Below are 19780 nucleotides of genomic sequence, written 5' to 3'. Positions count from 1 at the left end.
ATTTTCTTTAATTCAAGTAATAATCAAAGAAAAATGCATCTAATTTATCTTTTGCTTGTTGCCAAAAATCTTCATCAAAATAAATGGTTTCCAAATGCACATCGTTCTCCAGCCAAACAAAAAAGTCACACCAAGACAAACCTGTCACCGCCATTTGTGTTTGAATTTGATAATAATAATTGTCATTTGTCTTCAGTCTCAATTGTCCATTAGTGTTGGTTAGACATTTCACTTTTGTTAAGTCGTCAGTATTTGGGCATTTGATTTCAAGTAGTCCATAGGACGGATTTCTGTTAGGCATGTACAGTTTTCTGTCTGGTGTTGCAGCAATCCAATGGCAGTAGGGACTGACAATCACTCCGCAAGGAAAAATATTCACCTCATTGTCCATTTTCTGAAAATTAACAAATTGATTACAAGTCATATTATTAATATTGATTAACATGATTAAAATATCAGAAATTTTGGTTGAAACAAGACTCACTTAATTTAACTCAACTTAAACTGAAATTAAAACCAAGAAGAGAGAAAAAAAACAATATTTAACATGTTAATGAATATAATTACTTAGGGGGGGGGGGGTGTTCTTATCATTTGCATGTGAGCAGTCTTAAAAAAAGTGTTCATTGTTTTGCAAAAAGAAAGTGTTATTTTTAAGCAATTTATTTACCTGCACTATATAAATGTGCCTATATCATATAGAGAATAATACATACTTTTTTTCCATATCACATCTTGTATCACAGGAAACACCAATACATTGCGTCAGCCAGAAGGCTGAAGGCCTGAGGGCTGATACAGGATGTGATGTGGAAAAGGGAATGTTTTATTATGTTTATTACATTCTTAGTTCATGTAATAAAATACATTACACAATAAATTGAGAAGAAAATAGGTAAATGATCATGCACAGACTTCTTAAGTGTACATGTACACGGTCTATTGTCTCATACAGTTTGTAGTAACGTTATTTTAAGTTTAAAAGTTAATTTACTCAATTTTATTTAGATATACGTGTAAAATAATTCTTTAAAAACATTTGCGGACTTAATATTTTTTACTGTTACCTAAAATTGGCTGAATTAGATTTTAAAGAGAAAGTTCCTAAAAATGCACGAAACATTCTTCAGTTACTGTATGTGAACTTGCATATTGCGTATGTTAAATATATGATAAATAGAATACTACATACTTAAATTTATATCATATGTCACATCAGCCCTCGGCCCCATATCAGCCCATGGGCCTTTGGCCCTCAGGCTGATATGGAGCCACTCGGGCTGATGTGACATATGATATGGATTTTAGTATGTAATATTCTCTATGTATCAGCCCTGCAAAACCATATCAGCCCTGCAGGGCATGTAAATGTTACTATACAGGACTGTCACCAAAAAGATACAATAAACATCAATTAAATACCTCGCTGTATGCTTGCGCAGCCACATCTTCACATTCGATGCCCCGTTTCATGGCTGCAGTCTGCACATGTCGTGTCGATTTCAACCGGTCAGCAAGTTTTTCACCATCTGAAAGCATAGATCTATTTAAATCTACTAGAATAAATTGTAAGGCAAGATAAACAGTCATGATAAAATATACAACTTTCCCGTACACTCATAAAAAATGAGAAAAAACATGACTATTACATAGGAGGCAGATCAAAGCTATCAAAGTCATATTCTAATGCTTTTTTGGTAAAAAAATTTTGATTTGCTATAAAATGCACAAATATTTGTCCATGAGGCAGTTAACCAAGCATTAATGAAAGTGAAAGCTTTGTGTTGTGAAATCATAAATTGATAATAGAGCAGCGCAAAAACACAATGCTCCATGACGTATTTTATATTAATACTGTAACAAAACTCAACAAAATCACGTTAACATCATAGATTACATGAGAAAGGGAATAACTTTCTTCTAATTTGGTATTTGAGACCTTAAATGCTAATTTACCGGTTGCAAATACCGAATTATAAGATGATTATTCCGTAAATTTTAAAAAAATATTCATAAAGATGAAAATTCAAGAAATGTGTGCATAAATACCTGCTCTTCGCTTGGCTATTTCCCCAGCCTTGGAAGCTGTAATCCTGTCTCTCCTTATTCTATGCCACTTTGGATCCTGAGACTGGAAACGCGTAAGCTCTTCAATTTCTTTGCTTTCTACTTCTGAAACCTTAAGAGATTCCAAGCTTTTCATCTGCTGTTCTGTCAAAACGAAGTTTACATTGTTCAACATAACATTTTTAGCTGGCAAGATAGGAAACGTATTATTATCTACCAGGTTCACAATGTAACCACCAGACAGTTTTTGTTGATAGCTAATAGGGCTTCCCTTTTGAAATTTTCCAAATCTAGTATCTACTGTAACAGTATCAGAACTTTCACCAACAACTGTATTGAACAAAATGTTAGTGTCTGCCATTTTATCAAGTAGGGTGTTTATGTCAACGGATTCATTTTTTGAAACCGGGTTATATAAAGTCGACTTAATCCCTTTGGTACGTCGAAGTGGGTTTTCTTTGTCATAGCCCCGAATAGTCAAGTTGTCTGTTTTCTCCCCTCGTAGTTTTTCCCCCCTGGGCACATGCCAAGTCTGTGGCAAGGAGGTTTTTGCTATATCCGTTGGAATCAGTGTTAAGTTCATCTTTTTATAATGGGCAATTTGATACAGCAAAGCACTGACATGTCCACAATTACCACTCTGTCCAATAGTGCATGAGCAAAATGAATGCTCTATTTTATCACTGTTTATCAAAACCTGTAGATTAAATATAAAAATAAATAAAAGGGGATTGGTCATTTTTTTTTTTTTTGTCACAGAACCCTTTGATTTCTATTTTAAATGAACAAAACTAATTGAGAATAGTTTTTAATCTAAATCTATAATCTATACATGTACCTTCATTTCATGTGGGCTCTCATTTTTCCTCTGAGACCTGTAGCATTTTGCCCTTATCAGACAACCAGCTTCATCCGAAAAAACTGCAAAAAATCCCAAAATTGCAACATTTCAAAAAAAGTTATTTAATTAACCGTAATTATCGTATATAAACAAGAATTTAAAGTTAAAGGGCCTGAATAAAAACCTTAAAAACTTGTCGCATATCAGTAAGTGGGTCAAAACAGATGGATCTATTGTATATGCCTGTATGCATGTCAATGATCAGCTGATCGACTGTAGGCCCAAGTGTATGATTAACAATTGCCAGATCATGTAATATGTACATAACAGCATGATTTGGCAATCTCTAAAGGAATAAAATCTTCCAAATACATTAATCAAATATTAAAATGTAGTGTTCGTTTTTAAATCATTCAACATATCCGTTTGCGCGAATACACAACGTGACATAGGCCTACTATCATCAGATCAAGGTCACTATTAATAACTTACCGGCAACAGAATGCTTAAATCCTTTTGACATTTGTTCTTTTCCGGAGCTACCATGTCTACTTCTGATGAAATTTTCCACGAAAGAAAAGGAAATGTCTGGCACAATGGAAAGGTCTCTCGTTGACGAACTACTGGAGGCTGCCATATTGTTTTCATTCGCTGCCTAGCTTAGCCTCGTTTTGGATTTTTTCATGAATATTTATTAGACCTTTTTAAGAAACGTCTATAATCGTCAAGAGGTAATGATATGTATTACCTACAAACCTGGTTACACACAACAAACAAGGGCCGGAAAGTAGGATGTAGGTCATTGTATAATATTCGGCACTCCGGATCCGAGCCCGACGAGGTATATATACAAATGGTACTTGTACCACACTGTTGATGTTATTATTAATAAGAGAAATGAAAGCGCGTTTGAATCCCTCCCCAGCTCAATACGGGATGTTGAACTAGATTCTGTAATTTGAATGACTTTCAAATCGAGTATTGCATTTGTGTGTGTCATTGTGATGACGTTTCATAAATTGAAATATCGATGATTATTTATTGAGTGTGACGTCATAATATCAATTAAACCGTCGATATACAAGGGTGCATTCGATTATAAGAACTCTTCAGACACTAGTGTCATTGTTGAACACGCGCAATAGAGTATGTAATCGAATGCCTCGAGTCGAGCTCCAATGTAAACAAATATGGCTGATAACGTCGGATTAGTGTTTGCGGTCGATTACTTTCTTGCGAAAGAGGACATAGACGATGATGACGATGATATTGTCCCATATTTTTTTGTTTACTTTATCAGAAGAGAGCGTGTCCCATCTATAAGAATATTCTACGAAGAAGTGTTACCAGATTTCTCTTCTCTTGACTGTAGTAAACATTTTAGACTAACAAGGCAAACCTTCACACGCTTATTCCAAGAGACAGAACCAAATCTAGCCAAGGATATTCGGACACAGGGCAAACAATCCATATTGACGGAGAAACGTGCCGTGGTAGGACTGTGGTATTTATGTAATACAACTTCCATGAGAGAAATTTCTTAACTGTTTGGAATTTCACAGTCCACAGTTTTTGACTGTGTTCATGACTTTTGTGATGCATTATGCTCAGTTCGGGATCGAGTTATATCTTGGCCAGGTCCCAAGCGTCAGCAAGAAATTTCTGATCACTTTGAGGCCGAATGTAAAATACCAGGAATCATAGGGATAATTGATGGCAGTCACATTACTCTTACAAACATTCCCAATGGAGATCAAGTCTACATCAACAGGAAAGGGTATCCCTCACTCCAGTTGCAAGTTATTGTAGACCATATGTTACTTATTACAGATAGCTTTGTTGGATGGCCAGGGTGTACCCACGATGCCCGAGTTTTCAGAAATTCGTATATCATTAATGAGTTGGAAAATGGAATTTTAAATCCACACTTTTTCATAATTGGTAAGAAAATTTTAACTGAGTAAAATGTTTCAAAATTAAAGCACATTAATTAAGATTTCAACAAGGATACCTCTAGATCTTTGTTCTTTTTGTCAAACTTATTGGGGTTAACAAAGAAAATAGTAACTATATAAGTAGGTTAATATGCATGGTTTTCCTATTTTAATAAATTTTAATGTATACATATTGTAAACCTATAAGGGTTTGGGACAAATATTTTTATTAGTAAAATAAACATTATCAATTATTTACAATGTACTTATTAGAGTGCATTGACCCCTAATTCAAGAAGGATGCAGAAGTGTAACACTTTTCCGTAAAAGTAAACAAACAAGTTAATCGGATTAAAGACTATATAACATACCAGGATGTTTATCTATCTTCGGACATGAAGCCCGGAACAATAACTGGACATTATTAAAGTTAATATTAAAGTTATACTTACTTTTGCCTAATACAAGGGCACTGATCACTAGTTTACAAAAACTTATGTTTAAATTATAAATTGTTTTGTCAGAATTCCAGGATTGAGATCCATTTATTGAATAACTTGTTTATCGTATATGCAAATGACTATTATGTATTGTACATTATAAATACTATCTACGGTGATCTACGATTTATCTCTTGATCTCTTTGCTCTTAACCACTATATGATCATTGTTTGTATTCTTTGAAAATTTCATAATTGTTAAATAAATTCTAAGAAAAGACTATTTTCCTTCTTCATTGGTTCACAATATACAAGAAACTTAGTTTAGTTTTTCAAAACATTACAGGAGATTCTGCCTACCCACTGAAGCCTTACCTGATGACCCCTTTCCGTGATAATGGAAGGTTAACTGCCCCCCAGAGACATTATAATAGAAAGTTATCAACATCACGTCAATGTTGAAAGAGCCATTGGCCTACTAAAGTGTAGATTCAGAAGGCTCACAAGCCTACCCTGCTTGGATATAGAACGTGCTTGCAAAGTAATAACTGCATGCTGTATTCTTCACAACATTTGCATTCTATCAAATGACCCTGTTAATGACATGCTGGATGACCTCCCTCCAATAATAATGTCAACAACTATGGACCATTATATGGAAATGCACCCCTTGGTATAAACTTTTTTAATCAGATAGTTCAGTATCTACAAACATTGTAAAATCTAAATATTGTGCATAAGAGAAAAGACAATGATTAGAGACAAGATTGTATTTGAAAATGAAAGTTTAATAAAATTAGAAGTTAAACTTTATAACCATGTATTGTTTTCAATAAACAACTTTTAAAAAAAATTTACAGGGCCTATTTGGCATATCACAAATGTAAATTAATCTTTAAAAAAAGTAAAGAATTAAAGCATTAAATATTGTCAATCCATTGCTCTAATGAAGTGTTAACCATGTGATGGAATTCTAATGTGGGGACACATACATTGTTCCCTATTTGTATATTGCTATAGTCTGATTCTACATTGAAACATGTCTCTTTAAGCAAAGTGTCTGGCGTAAAACACTTTGTAGACATTTCACAAGAGAACTGAGATTCAGGCAAAGCAGAGCAATATGAACAATATGAAAAAGGTGAATCAAAGCACTCTGTTGCTTTTGGTGATTGAAAAATAAACATATGCAAGTCCTTGTAGCAATCCTCAACGTTCTTGGTAAACTCATAAAATTCAACTAAGTTGTATCCAAATCTTTCAAATAATCTACAAAGACACAAAGATAGTAATTGTTTACAAATTCTTCACTATTAATTTTACTGATCATTTTTAGGAATTTTTGGTTTCAGACAATCGATAAACTTTCCCATAAGATTCATTTTTTCCTCGTGTTGTTTTTTTGAAACCTCCAACCTTTCTTTCCTGTATTCCTCTTGTCTTTTCGTGTACTCTTCCAAAGCAAGTAATGCAGACTGATTCGTATTCCTACGTTTGAGGGATTTCTTCGGTTGTGGAGTGCTGCTATCTGACGAATTAGAATCTCTGGAGTCCTCTGCTTCAACATCTTCATTATCTTTGTTATTTTCTGTCTTGTTGTTTTGTCGCGCACTCTTGAAGACAGTGTAAATGCTGGTCTCGTACCACTTTTGTTTCCATAGAGTACAGAAAATTGTTTAAAAAAATGGCATGTTTTTTCTCTGATCCTGTCTGTACATTATTGTCCACCGTTTTCTTGTATTCCCTTTTAAGCGCCTTCCACTTATTCATGCACTGTGTTGCTGATGCTGTAACACCAACAGCAGATAATTCCTTGGCAATGGTTTCCCAAAGACTCTTGTGCACTTTGTTGCTGTTAAAGTCTTTCTCCATTCTACTTCTTATATCGAATAATATTTAAGTGTCTTGTTTATTCTACATTTTTTGGTCCAGTGACTCAGATTCTGCATCTGCACTGCACGGCACTGCACTGCATGATTTTGCATTGAATTAATTTTGGATTGAATTAATGTTTTTGAGAAAGCGCACAATTGTTCGCAGAATTTGCTTTTCCCTTCGTTAATAGCAATGACGGCAGCACTCTGCGGACCCCAAACTAGAGTTCTCGGGAATGGGGAAGCATTTTCGGCACCTTTAAATTCGTTTATGTTCATTGTCGCAGATCCTGGCGCGGGGAAATCTACGTTATATGAAAAAGTTATGTAGTCTGTCTTCGATAAATATACAGAAATAACGGGGAAAAAATTCAAATTGAAAATTATACGACGGCTGGGGTTCACAAACAGCAAATAGAAAACAATGGATATGGAATAATTACAAGTGATGAAGGACACTGATTTATTTCATCTGTTAATACCCAGCAGGGGAAAGGTGAAGGCGAGAGAACGTTTCTTTGCAAGTTATGGAATGGTAAGGGAGATTTCACGAGCTTAGCAAGTGGCACAAGACGGTTCAAGGAAACATCAATGTCACTATTTCTCATGATTCAACCACAGCCATTTCTCTCAGTATTAAGATCAATGATTTCAGGCGATGGGCTATTAGACAGGATCCTTTTATTTTCTACTTGCCCAACGATGAGCAGTAGTGCCACTGTTAGGGAAAATTTTTCTATTCTGAAAGAAAGTTCGATGCAGTCTTTCATAGAGGTAATGATGAACATTTAAGATGACTATAAGGATGGAATAATATACATGTATATTTCTTGCTCTAGTGTAAGATAATGGCTTATTACCCTTCCTAAGATTATAAGAATTTGACTTCTTACAGAAAAATACTCATCTAAAAATTATTTGGAAGAAAGCAAAATATTGCTTTGAATAAATATCTTTCTAGCATAGCTACTGGGCATGTACCAATGGGAGTTGTTGGAAATAACTGCAGTGTTCGTGCTTTATATATATCAGTTAAAGTGATTTCCTAATAGTATATAGATGACTAAATCACTTTTAGTAAAAATAATGTATTGATTAGAAACAATTGCTTAGATAATATAACAAAATCAGGGAGCTCTCAAATCATGGCCTGCACCTGGCTTGGCGGAAACGCGGGAAGAGAGAGAGATATGGGCTCCCGAGCCCGAACCCAATTACAAGTTAAAAACACCCCCCAAATACACTACATTCCCCCCCCATTTTGTGGAGGAATGTCCCAATTCCGACCAAGTGGAGGCCATTTACAATATATATCAGCACATAACACTTTACAAAGATAATGAGTTAACCTCCTATGATTTACATTACAAATGAATTATTTAATATAATCCACAATAAATCATCAATGTCCAAACTATGGATAGCTGTAAAACATAAACAGTCCAAATGAACACAAATTCTGGATCCTCTAGACTGGCTGCAGCAGGCGGTATTAGCGAACACGACTGCCTGGATCCTCCCTGGGCTCCGAACACAGGACACCATCAGACACATGGATTAGGACAGTAGGACACTCCGACACTGCAAATCAATTTGAATACAAACATGTATTTGCCCCGCTCAGAGAGCAAGGGGCATGGACATCCTTAGGCTACTTAAACTTCTTTGCCTTACACCTTTTACGCCCCTGACTCGCAGAAGCCTGGGGCTTGTAAGGTGGCTCTGGCTTGTTCTAACATCTTTCAGCCCGACCACTTGTCCCTGTGTAAGGTGCTTCCTTGTTACCACAGGACTTCATATGTCTCTCTGTGTCCACAGGAGCAACAGCCTGCACAGCGTTGATACTTACTTTATGCATAGCCTGTGAGGTCTTGCAACTCTCAACTCTAAACTCACCAGCACTACAGTGCAGTTCAACCCCAGCCTCCTGCATAAAGTCAATGCCCAAGAGCATGTCAACTTGCAAAGGTGCAACATATACCGGGTGTTCAAGCTGCATGCTCCCTATTTCAATGGGTAAAGAACCCAGAGCGCCTACCGCCATGGTCACCCCGCCCCCAGCCAGGTCCACCACTGTCCTTGCTTTAATCTCTGGGGGCGGAGACATTCTGTCATAGAATGTCTGCGATATAGTAGTTATCTCGGCAGCAGTATCAACAACAGCGCTAACCTTGTGGCCATTCACAGTTACAGGCACATGCCATGCACTTTTTCCATAGCCAAGACTTGACGATGCAGACTGAGTAACCCCCACTGGTGGGGATTCTGGTGTGCACACCTGCTTATCCTCAGTCCGTTTACTTTTACCTTCCTTTGAAGGACCTGAGGACTCAACTCTATTCGGGCACTCACGACGGAAATGCCCAGGCTGATGACAAGCGAAACACAGACCAGATCGTCGTCGTCGTTTGCGTGGCTTGGGGGAGGAATCTCCATCTTTGCCGCGAGAGGTCTTTTGCTTATTACTTTGTTTCGACTTGTCGTCCAAACTTTGCTTCCACGCCTTCTGATGTCTATAGGTTTCAAATGACCCCTTATATTGAGCTGGTGCGGGAGATCTCGACAGACCCGCACCTGGCGACTGGCTTTCTAACGAGACAGAGCGAATTCCTCCACTATGCTGAGGGATAAAGGCTTCGCGGCTTAGCTGAAACAACTTTACTTGCCTAACAGCCTCATCTAGATTAACAGGGGGGCTGTCTATTAGCCGTCTGCCTGCGCGCACATCCGTGCAGCCCATCGCAAACCGCAGGACTGCTTGCTCCTGGAGCACTTGTCCCGAGACTCTAGCCCCTAGAGCGCGTTGCGCGGTTTCCATGGCACGTTCACCCCACTGCTCTAGACTCTCATCAGTCCCTTGAGTCATGGAGTTAAACTCCACTTGCGACGCAGCCTGCAATGTACCCTTTCCAAAGCGTTGCTCGAATCGCAATGCTATTTCCCGAAAAGTCATATGCTCACCCCGTGAGGAGAGCAGGTAGAAATACCTTAGTGCTGGTCCCTCGACAGAGACACTGAGAGCCAATAGACTATCATCATCGTCCCATCTATAATATCTTGCCAAGGTCCGAAATTTAGCAAAGAATAAACCCCACTCTAAACTTCCATCATACTTAAGACACTTCGCCTCTGCTGGGATATTACGCCAAAATCCTAGCGAGTCACTACGAGATGAATCCAAGAGTATTCCAGGGCTTCCTAAAGAAGTACTTTCCCTGCCACAGAGAGGCGCACCTGATACATTACTCTCCTTTGGCCCAAGCTCCACAACTGGACTCCCCAAAGTGACCACTGGCAAAGCCTTCATGCGTTTCTGACCCCTATCATACATCTGCCCCGATGCAGAACATGAGTGACTTGGAGTCCCGGGGCATTCTCTACTTGCATCTGCCCCCTGAGGCATGGCGTAATCCGACCTACCCAGATGTGATGGACATACAATACTATAATAGGGCTCCACCCAGGGCGCTGCCCCCATACTGTTGTGTGACTGGGTCCTAATGCTTGCAGGATGACTAACCCCATTCCCCTGACCAACACTTTGGTCTGGAGATACCATCAATGGGTTACCGCCATACCCACCAGAAAACAAGGCTCTAAACTGCCCCTCATTATTCCTCTGCCCGGATTGGCCCCCATGTGAGAATACTACACTAGTGCTTGTACATGTAACCTGGGTGTTGCTGGGTACACTAGTTACGCAGGTCAAACCACCTGACCCGGGATTCCCTGTGGGGCTACTCAATGAGGTTACATTGTGCCTACTCACTGCATTGTTCCTGTTTTTCTCCCCTGCATGAGATTCCAGGGAGTGGTTATCCCCTGACTTCCCTACCAGGATCTGGGTCAATTGGGCTAATTGGGTCTGAACTCCTTTAACCATGCCAGAACCTGATCATTGCTCGGAGTAACCCCCGAGCTCTGATGTGGTCCACCCCTAGCTGTCCCAAAGTCAGTGGCTGTATTCATACCCTGCCTCTCATTAGTCTCCAGGGTAAGGGACATGTCTACCTCCCCAACCACAGTATTATTCTCACCCCCTCTACTGCCTGAAGTGCCAAATACTGGTGGTCTGAACGGAGTTAACCCAGATATTTGGTCTGCCCAATCCGGTTGAGAGCCACCCCGTGCATTTGCATTATGCCCCTGGACCCATGCCAAACCACCCGGCCTAGCTACCTTGCCCCCCAGGACACCCATGCCACTCATGCGCTCGGGACTCTTAACCTGACTAAATAACTTTTTCTTCTCACTCATAACTCCGAATTGAAATTGACAGACAAGAGACTAATGTTTTGATTGAACTAGTTACAACATGACTTTGTACACAGAAACATCACAAATCAGTTGCAACAGAAAATCCAATTCACATAAATACATATTTTGCAATTTTCATTACTTACACCTGATTCTTATCCGCCGTCGTAAAATTAGATCATAATTAACTCCACATGGCCTGACCGCGCGGCGTCCCCTGAGCGCCGCTTCGGTCTCGTGAGACCTTCAGAAATCCTACCGGCGACGCCAATAAAGTGATTTCCTCATAGTATTAAAACAACTAAATCACTTTGGATAAAAATAATATATTAATTAAGAACAATTGATTAGAAAGTATAACAAAATCAGGGAGCTCTCAAATCATGGCCTGCACCTGGCTTGGCGAAAACGCGGGGAGAGAGATATGGGCTCCCGAGCCCGAACCCAATTACAAGTTAAAAACACCCCCCAAATACACTACACAGTCTTGCTTCTTTCTATATAGAATGAGCCGTGAGTATCAAAGAAATATATATAACATCTTTTCAAATTTATCAGTTCTGAAAAACGCAGAAAACCAGCGTAAGCTGTTAAACAAATGCAACATAAACGCAAATTTTGTAATGAATCAGATTCTTTTCCTCATTTTCCCACTAATTTTGATAACACTTCCAGTGTATAGGATTACATATGAATAAACAATTAAGACTATATTTTAAAGGTTGTCGATATATTGAGTACACTGTACTTTAAGTACTACGCATCATTACCTGTGGTACGCCGGTTTATACTGAACTTGTTAAGTACAGTACATGTTATTACAGTGATTACCTATAGTACGCCTGTAAGTGAGAATAAAATGATCCCTGTTAACAGGTTCAGGAAAAACAGAGTCCTCAGGAATGTGAAATAAGAAGCTTCTGTGCTGCCGAAGTACGCTGAAAAAAGTGAAAATGGTACCATTTTGAAACTCAAAGATACATATACACGTAGTTTGGAAATATAACAGCCGGAGTGCTCAGAGTTTATCCACTTTCTTCAGAAGCCGAGAAGTAGCTACGAGTAGTGATAAGCACTGATGAGAATACAACTGTTGCTGTAGACATGGACATGTTAAAAGCAGAAAACAAACAAAAACAAAGACGCAAAAGCCATTAAATACCAAAGTTAATCTGAAACTTCAATGCATTTAGATCCTTCGGATGAGACCGTATAAACCGAGGCCCCGTGTCACAGTAGGTGCTGACACGAAAAAGATCCCTCACTGCTCAAAGGCCCTAAGTGCTGAGCATACATGTATGCCACGATGACCTTCTTTTGACATTTTACACCTATATTTAAGTGGCTTTTATTGGCTCAGAATCATCAAAACTTCGTGAGTTGATGTATCTTTGGTTTTCAGAGAGTGACGACCAAAACATACGTTACAGGGACATACTTTTGGTAATTTATGGCTTCTTTTCCTGTACTTATTTGATTAGAATCATCAAACTTTGTCAGTTGAAGCATTTTGGGTTTCGGAGAATGACATCCAGAACTTAGGTCTTGTTGACCTTATTTTGACATTTTATTGCTTTATTTTAGTATCTCCGGTATTTATCGATTTCAAACTTTGTTGATATATCTTTGATTTTCAGAAAATATTGAACAAAAATTAGGTCGATCAAAAATAGGTCAAACTGACCTACTTTTGACATTGTATGACTTTATTGTAGTATATCTGGCATTTTTATGTTTAGAATCATCAAACTTTGTAAGTTGATACATATTGGGTTTGCAGACAATGTTGATAAAAAAGTAGGTCATGTTGATCACTTTTTGAACATCTCAGTTATTTATTGGCTTAGAAACATCATACTTTGTCATTTGATGTACATGTATATTGGGTTTTCGAAAATCATCTAGTTGAGATTGAATACTTTTCGTTATTTCCATATCCTTCTACTAAGAATTAGATCACAGTAACCTAAAATGAGACAACCTATATGTGACATATATCGTATCGACGTAGGAATAGATTAATTGACAATGCATCGTCGATATATCTAAATGTCGAGTTGAAGGCGAGAGCAAGTGTTTTTTTTTTCTTTTTAAGATATTAATGACTATGAAAAGTAAAATATAGATCCAGTACATGTATTTCTCAAACATATCTCCAACGTGTATTAGAAGTAATATACATAGCAGTGAAAGTAAATTTCTGTTATGACAATAGAACAATCCAAAACCAATACAGGTATTTTCCCAAATGTCATACTGATGAGTATAACAACGGTATTTCCTTTTAAAAAGCCATCTTCAGTAAATAAAATCATTTTTGCACCCTCTGCACATTAAATAACAGAATTTTTCTGTTAAAATTATCAGATTAAAATTAATTTCTGTTGTTGATGTTTATGTTTTATATGACATTGGAGGATCCAGGTTCCGACCTTGGACAAGACATTGGTGCGATCCTACTGCAGTCTTGATAGGACTTTAAAAAAAAAATTTAAGATTGTTTAAGCTTCTCCAACAAATTTACGCCTGTTGTGCCTCTTGAATAAAAACTTTGTCATCATCTACAAAATAAATTAGATCAGAACAAATAATCATTTATTAATAGGTGTTTCTAAATGAGTATTTGAATAGTAATTGGTTTTATAAAACACTACTTCTCACCATCAATCAGTTCTTTGCATGTGCGGAGGATAAATTCAGTTTCCTGTGTGGTAAACCAGCACCTCTTGTGCTGTGCTGGTAGGCATCACTATGGCTATAACAAGTATATTGTTTTTATTCTTGTTTTGTAATAATTGGCTTATGTTATAATAAAGAGGCATAGATCATTTAGAAGCATACCAGTGGAAGTACGTTTTCTTTTTCTATCCACCACATGGGTAATTGGTCCCCCGCATTCCTCAATTTCCCTGACCTAAAGAAAGAAAAATACACCATAATAGTGAAAATACATAGCATTAAACTGTACCTTAAAGCAAATCTTTCAAAATTGTCAAAGATATTTGTATCATGAATTGATTTACAAAAGCATTGAAAACAAACCTCTCCAACCACATTTCTCACCACACTCTCTATAACTCTGACAATCTTCACTGCATCGATTTTTTCTGAGTCGGCATGTAATATGCGTCTTACGTTGAGGGACGGTGGTTCATCTGTTGGGCCAGAATGTCACGGGCCAGTGAGTACTTAGATTTAACCAATAAGGAGAAGGTATGCCTATATGATATCTATCTTTATAACCTCCTATAACTCACTTACCGAGGTAGCCGTCGCCTTCCTCAGCTGAGTTGCCGAAATGGCCTTTGTTTGGTCTGCAGCATTCCGCCTCCGAGTTGATACACTCAAACATGATATTTTACTTGAATATAAAAGATACATAAATAAACATGATGAGAGGCCTATTACCGCCTCCGAGTTGATACACTCAAACATGATATTTCACTTGAATATAATAGATACATAAATATACATGATGAGCGGCCTATTACCACCTCCGAGTTGATACACTCAAACATGATATTTCACTTGAATATAATAGATACATAAATATACATGATGAGCGGTCTATTACCGCCTCCGAGTTGATACACTCATACATGATATTTCACTTGAATATAATAGATACATAAATATACATGATGAGCGGCCTATTGCCGCCTCCGAGTTGATACACTCAAACATATTTCACTTGAATATAATAGATACATAAATATACATGATGAGCGGCCTATTACCGTCTCCGAGTTGATACACTCAAACATGATACTTCAAATGAATATAATAGATAATGATAAACACTATGTGCCCTGGGCATATTAAAACGGGGCATAAAATGACTTGATCGGCACATTTTAATCATCACTCTTCATGCTCACTCAGATATTTCAAAATTTTGGACACAATTTTCCCCTTCACATCATGCTCTCCTAATAGAGTCTTCACAACAGTGATTTTATCTCTTTTATGAACCAAACATATGTGTTTCAATCCAAGTCCAGCTGCTGCAATCTTTCTGGACGTCAAGGATGACATGGCCTTCTCCTCCACCAGAGGTTTAAATGACTTCTGAAGGCTATAAATATGAAATGGAAATAAATCTTCAGAACTACATTTCATCTTGAAACAAACAGTTCATGCAGAATTTTCACATCCTCTAGAGAGTTGTGAGCAGCATAACTCTTGCCCAGTAAACTTGTTACCAATGCAGACTGCTTGTAGTTCCCTACAACTTCTTTCTTGAACATCTTTCGGGCAATTTTAAGTGTATCGGCACATGCGTAAATATGTAATATTAAAACAGAAAGCATGCTGCACTCATGTAATTTGTTGCTCAGAACAGGTATGTCATATGACATTATGTTGTGGCCAACTAAAATGGGGTTATCATGCCTTTGCAGGTATTCATTGAATTTTAATAAACCTGATCTCAAATTGTCAGATTCCACTTCTTAGCCATTGTAATAAACAGTGTTTTTCTCAAATGAATATGTTAATTCCAGATATTGCTGTGGCATTTTTACTAATTAGCTGATTAGGCTGAATGTAAATGTTAAATTCACTATCACCATCGAAAGCAGACAACTGCACAAGGTAACTGTCTTGAGCCAATCCAGTTGTTTCAATATCAAACTCAACTAGAACTGTCCAATAGGGACAAATACCCCCCGCCCGGTTTTTCAGAGAAGGTGCCAATTCAAAAATACTTTATGGATCTAGAGATGTTCACAATTTTGCTAACATAAATTTGCAGTGAAATATAATTGCTCATCATATTTTTTAATGAATGAAACGTAGGTGCCACCAAATGAAACATCAATACTAATACATTTTAATTCCACTGTAATTTTTTATTTTTTCATTTAATTTTCTTTTATTACTGCATTAAAAAAATATATTGCAATTATGTGTTATGTCACTCTGCAAACTGATTGTTGAAAAAAAAAAACATTATACAAAATCAAATTAATCTTGATATATCAATTTGAAATGCATTTTGAAAATAAAAAGCTGGTCAACCAGTAATGAAGTGTTTTGACAGACAGTAAATTACAATTAAGAGAATAAGGGAAGAGAGATCTTTTATTCTTGTGCCTTATTCCCCGGAGATAGATAACACACACAATTGATAACAGATTGCCTAAACATCTTCCAACACCAAACTCATTAATTTATCTTTAACTGGATTATTTCCAAGAGACAAATGAAATAACATTATCTTCTGTGCGACTGTTTTTAACACTTGATGATGTTTCTTTTTTTAAGCTTTTATGAGAAGTTTTAAGCTATTATAGTATTTTTGAACAGATATTCTAGATTCTATATCTCAAACCTTATACATGAGCTTAAAATGAACAAGTCAATTAAAATGAAAAATAAACCCTGTAAAATGCAGAAAAATTAACAAAAAGAGTTGAAAATTCCAGGTGCACAACTTCATATGGTGAATAGTAAATGTACAAATTTTTAGATTAAAACTTGTGATAGTTTTTGAGAAACAGTCAAGACAAAACCACAAAATAAAAATGAAAAAAAACACCTGTAAAATTCAAAATAATAATCCAATAAAGATGAACACAACTCCATATGGTGAATAATATGTATACAAATTTTCAGACAAATCCTTCCAATAGTTTCTGAGTAATGGTCCGGACAAAACCTCGTCTACAGACAGACAGACGGACATGGTGATTCCAATATACCCCCCCCCTAAACTTCGTTTGCGGGGGGTATAACAAATTCTCCTTCCTTAGGATCAAGTTTACCTGGAACAAAAAAATGCTAAGGTTAAATTTATCCAAGAAAAAGAAAAACAACAACACCACATAGTGGAGCATCCCCTCGCAAATAGCACATATAAATCAAGACAGGAGTCAACATCAGTAAAAATTACCTCACTTCTTTTTTGTCATGAACTGAACTACATGTTTTTGATAGGAGGAGATAAGTAAAAAAAGAGGGTGGATCTTACAGAAGAAGCCAAGGGTCTTTAATAAGTCATCTGATTGTAATTATACAGTGTTATTATACTATAATATATAAAATTAAACTGCGATATGTTGCTCGAAAAAAAATAAGACAATTAATGTCAAACAAAAGAGTTCCTAAGATGTTGACTGGAAAACATTGCATGAATCATTGTTCCGTCTACTGACTGGGATCCCGGAGGCATAAAAATTTCTCTCAGGGAATATGATTTTAATGATTGATTGATTATTGTTTTTTTACGCCGAGTCGGCAATATTTCAGCCATATTTCGGCGGGAGTTTAATGAGCAAAAAAATCTTAATGTCTCCCTCACTACTAGTATCAAGCAATTAATTTATAATGTTACATTTTATTGATCTTGTTTAGTAAATTACTCTCATACCTAGAATGCTTTCAATGTCCACCTCTGCAGCACACTCTTTGTTGCTTTCGTATGTCTGTCCTTCTCGCAAATGCAAGGAATACTCTCTTCTCTGCTTTCTTTTCTGGATCAAAAAGATAATTAAGAGATATCAATACACAGATTTTTTTTATTTTTCCATATACAGTAGAGATCCGTTATTACGATGTTCACTTTGTCATGGTAAAATATCGTATTACCGAGGGCATCGTACTAAAAGTTCCCAATAAAATCCAGTAAAACATCGTTTGGAAAACATGTTCTTGTATTAGGGGATATATTTTTCTCTTTCTATCTCCTTTTCATGCTCAAATTCTTCTCAAACATGCCATATACAATTAATTCATTGATTACTTATCTTTAAAACTTATTTTCATGATGCTATTTCTTCTTTTTCTATCAAAGTAAAAGCATAGAGCTCATTTTTTAATAGAAACTTCGACAATCTTCTTTTAATTGCCGCCATTTTCTGTAACAAGTACTTTCATTTTCGTTTTTGTCCAGATAATGTGTTCGTGAAAATTTCAATGTCTTCGTAGTCATAGTCATTTCTATATAAAAAACAACCAAAATTCTGATTATTTTAATCTCTTTGTATTCTATTAAAAGTCATTTCTAAATAAACAACATTTTTTTTATTCAAATAAAAAGGTCAAAGTAAATAGACAAGCAATCTGTAAAAATATTTTTTTAATTACTGAAAAGAGGTCAATTAGCAGTTCAGCAATTATCCATTGGTATTTCTGCTGACAACTGAGAGGTAATCCAAGCCACTACCAAAACTGTTAAAACGTTTCTAGTGGAGTTCAAAATTTGTCCAAATTATGTTTGATACCCCAGCTGTGAATTTACGGAGTCTATTTGCAAACGAAATTACACATTATGTGTACCTGTGTACAGCATACATGCATAATATTACATATAACCTTTTATGTATTAAATTAATATATTAAACTATTTAAGTATGAAATAAAGAATAAAAGATTTTTTTTTTAAAAATTACAGCGATAGATAAAGACAAAGCTAGGTTTATGAGTAAACTTTAATTGTTTAACAATGGCTTTGGCATGTCTCTAAGTCTGCTGGGCTCGCTGGAACAGTCAAGGTGGGTTCAATCAAGCGTCACTAATCACCTAACTGCCCTGTTAGTTAACACTCTCTCGGAGCACAGGTGTTCCAATGTTTATTTAGCGTCTCCTTAAGTGGCTATCAGCAATCAAGGTACATGTATATTTACTATAGTTAAATATTGATTCATTTACTGTGACCCAAAATACCTATAGTGGTTATCTACTACTATGTAGGGACAATTATATAACTATTTATATTAATCCGAAATATTGTTTAATGAACTATGGTACTACATATTAATAGATTTATTCCAAATATGCAAGTAATAAACCTTTAGGAGAAGTCTTCTCCTCTTGAAAGCAACTGTGGACTGTTTTCTCTTACTCCAAAGTCTCTTTTTGTCCATTCTTAGGCCATGCACCTTTGACATTACCTCAGGTGAGAGAAGGGCATCCTCATTAGCCTTATATAAAGTATATACATGTACTATATATAAGAATTCTAAAATACACTATTGTAAAACATGAATATTGATGAAAAATGAAAAGATGATGTATATGTGGGTACTGGTCAGGTTAATAATCATTAATGGCTTGTTTATGATTAGATTTACATTTTTTTACCTTATAAGTGTATGTAAATCCTTCATTTTTCTGTAAAACTGCAGCTGACATTCGAGAGACTAATGACCTTGTACTCCCATATGCACTGAAATTTAGAAATAAATGTTACTGATGATTTGACATCCTAATAATCATTGTATATTAAATGCATATACTAAAATGAAATTTAATTTTGCCTCCACCTGAAGATGTTATAGATGTTTTCAAGGTGTAGATCAGTACATGTACTTAATTATGTCTTATAATAAATCTTATCATAAGTATAATCATTAGCACAAGTTGTTT

General features: G+C 36.4%; 2 protein-coding genes and 1 pseudogene across 2 annotated transcripts; 1 reads left to right on the top strand and 2 right to left on the bottom strand.

Moving 5' to 3' along the window:
- Positions 1-7: 7 nt before the first annotated feature.
- Positions 8-3545, bottom strand: LOC134239948 (uncharacterized). Its single transcript, XM_062722075.1, has 5 exons — positions 3401-3545; positions 2906-2988; positions 2050-2764; positions 1423-1529; positions 8-394 (listed from the first exon to the last, which is right to left on the bottom strand). The coding sequence occupies exons 1-5, from the start codon at positions 3543-3545 to the stop codon at positions 8-10; spliced, it is 1437 nt and encodes a 478-aa protein (XP_062578059.1).
- A 553-nt stretch (positions 3546-4098) lies between these two features.
- LOC134239947 (uncharacterized) lies at positions 4099-5744 on the top strand. Its single transcript, XM_062722074.1, has 3 exons — positions 4099-4420; positions 4520-4849; positions 5629-5744. Exons 1-3 carry the CDS (start codon positions 4099-4101, stop codon positions 5742-5744), a joined length of 768 nt encoding a protein of 255 aa, XP_062578058.1.
- A 9530-nt stretch (positions 5745-15274) lies between these two features.
- LOC134239944 (uncharacterized) lies at positions 15275-19575 on the bottom strand (annotated as a pseudogene).
- Between the last annotated feature and the right edge of the window lie 205 nt (positions 19576-19780).

Source organism: Saccostrea cucullata, unplaced genomic scaffold (genome assembly GCF_032062105.1).
Source record: "Saccostrea cucullata isolate Sc308-1 unplaced genomic scaffold, CSIRO_AGI_Scuc_v1 ctg1431, whole genome shotgun sequence".
Classification (NCBI taxonomy): domain Eukaryota; kingdom Metazoa; phylum Mollusca; class Bivalvia; order Ostreida; family Ostreidae; genus Saccostrea; species Saccostrea cuccullata.
This window is presented reverse-complemented; position numbering and strand designations above follow the sequence as displayed.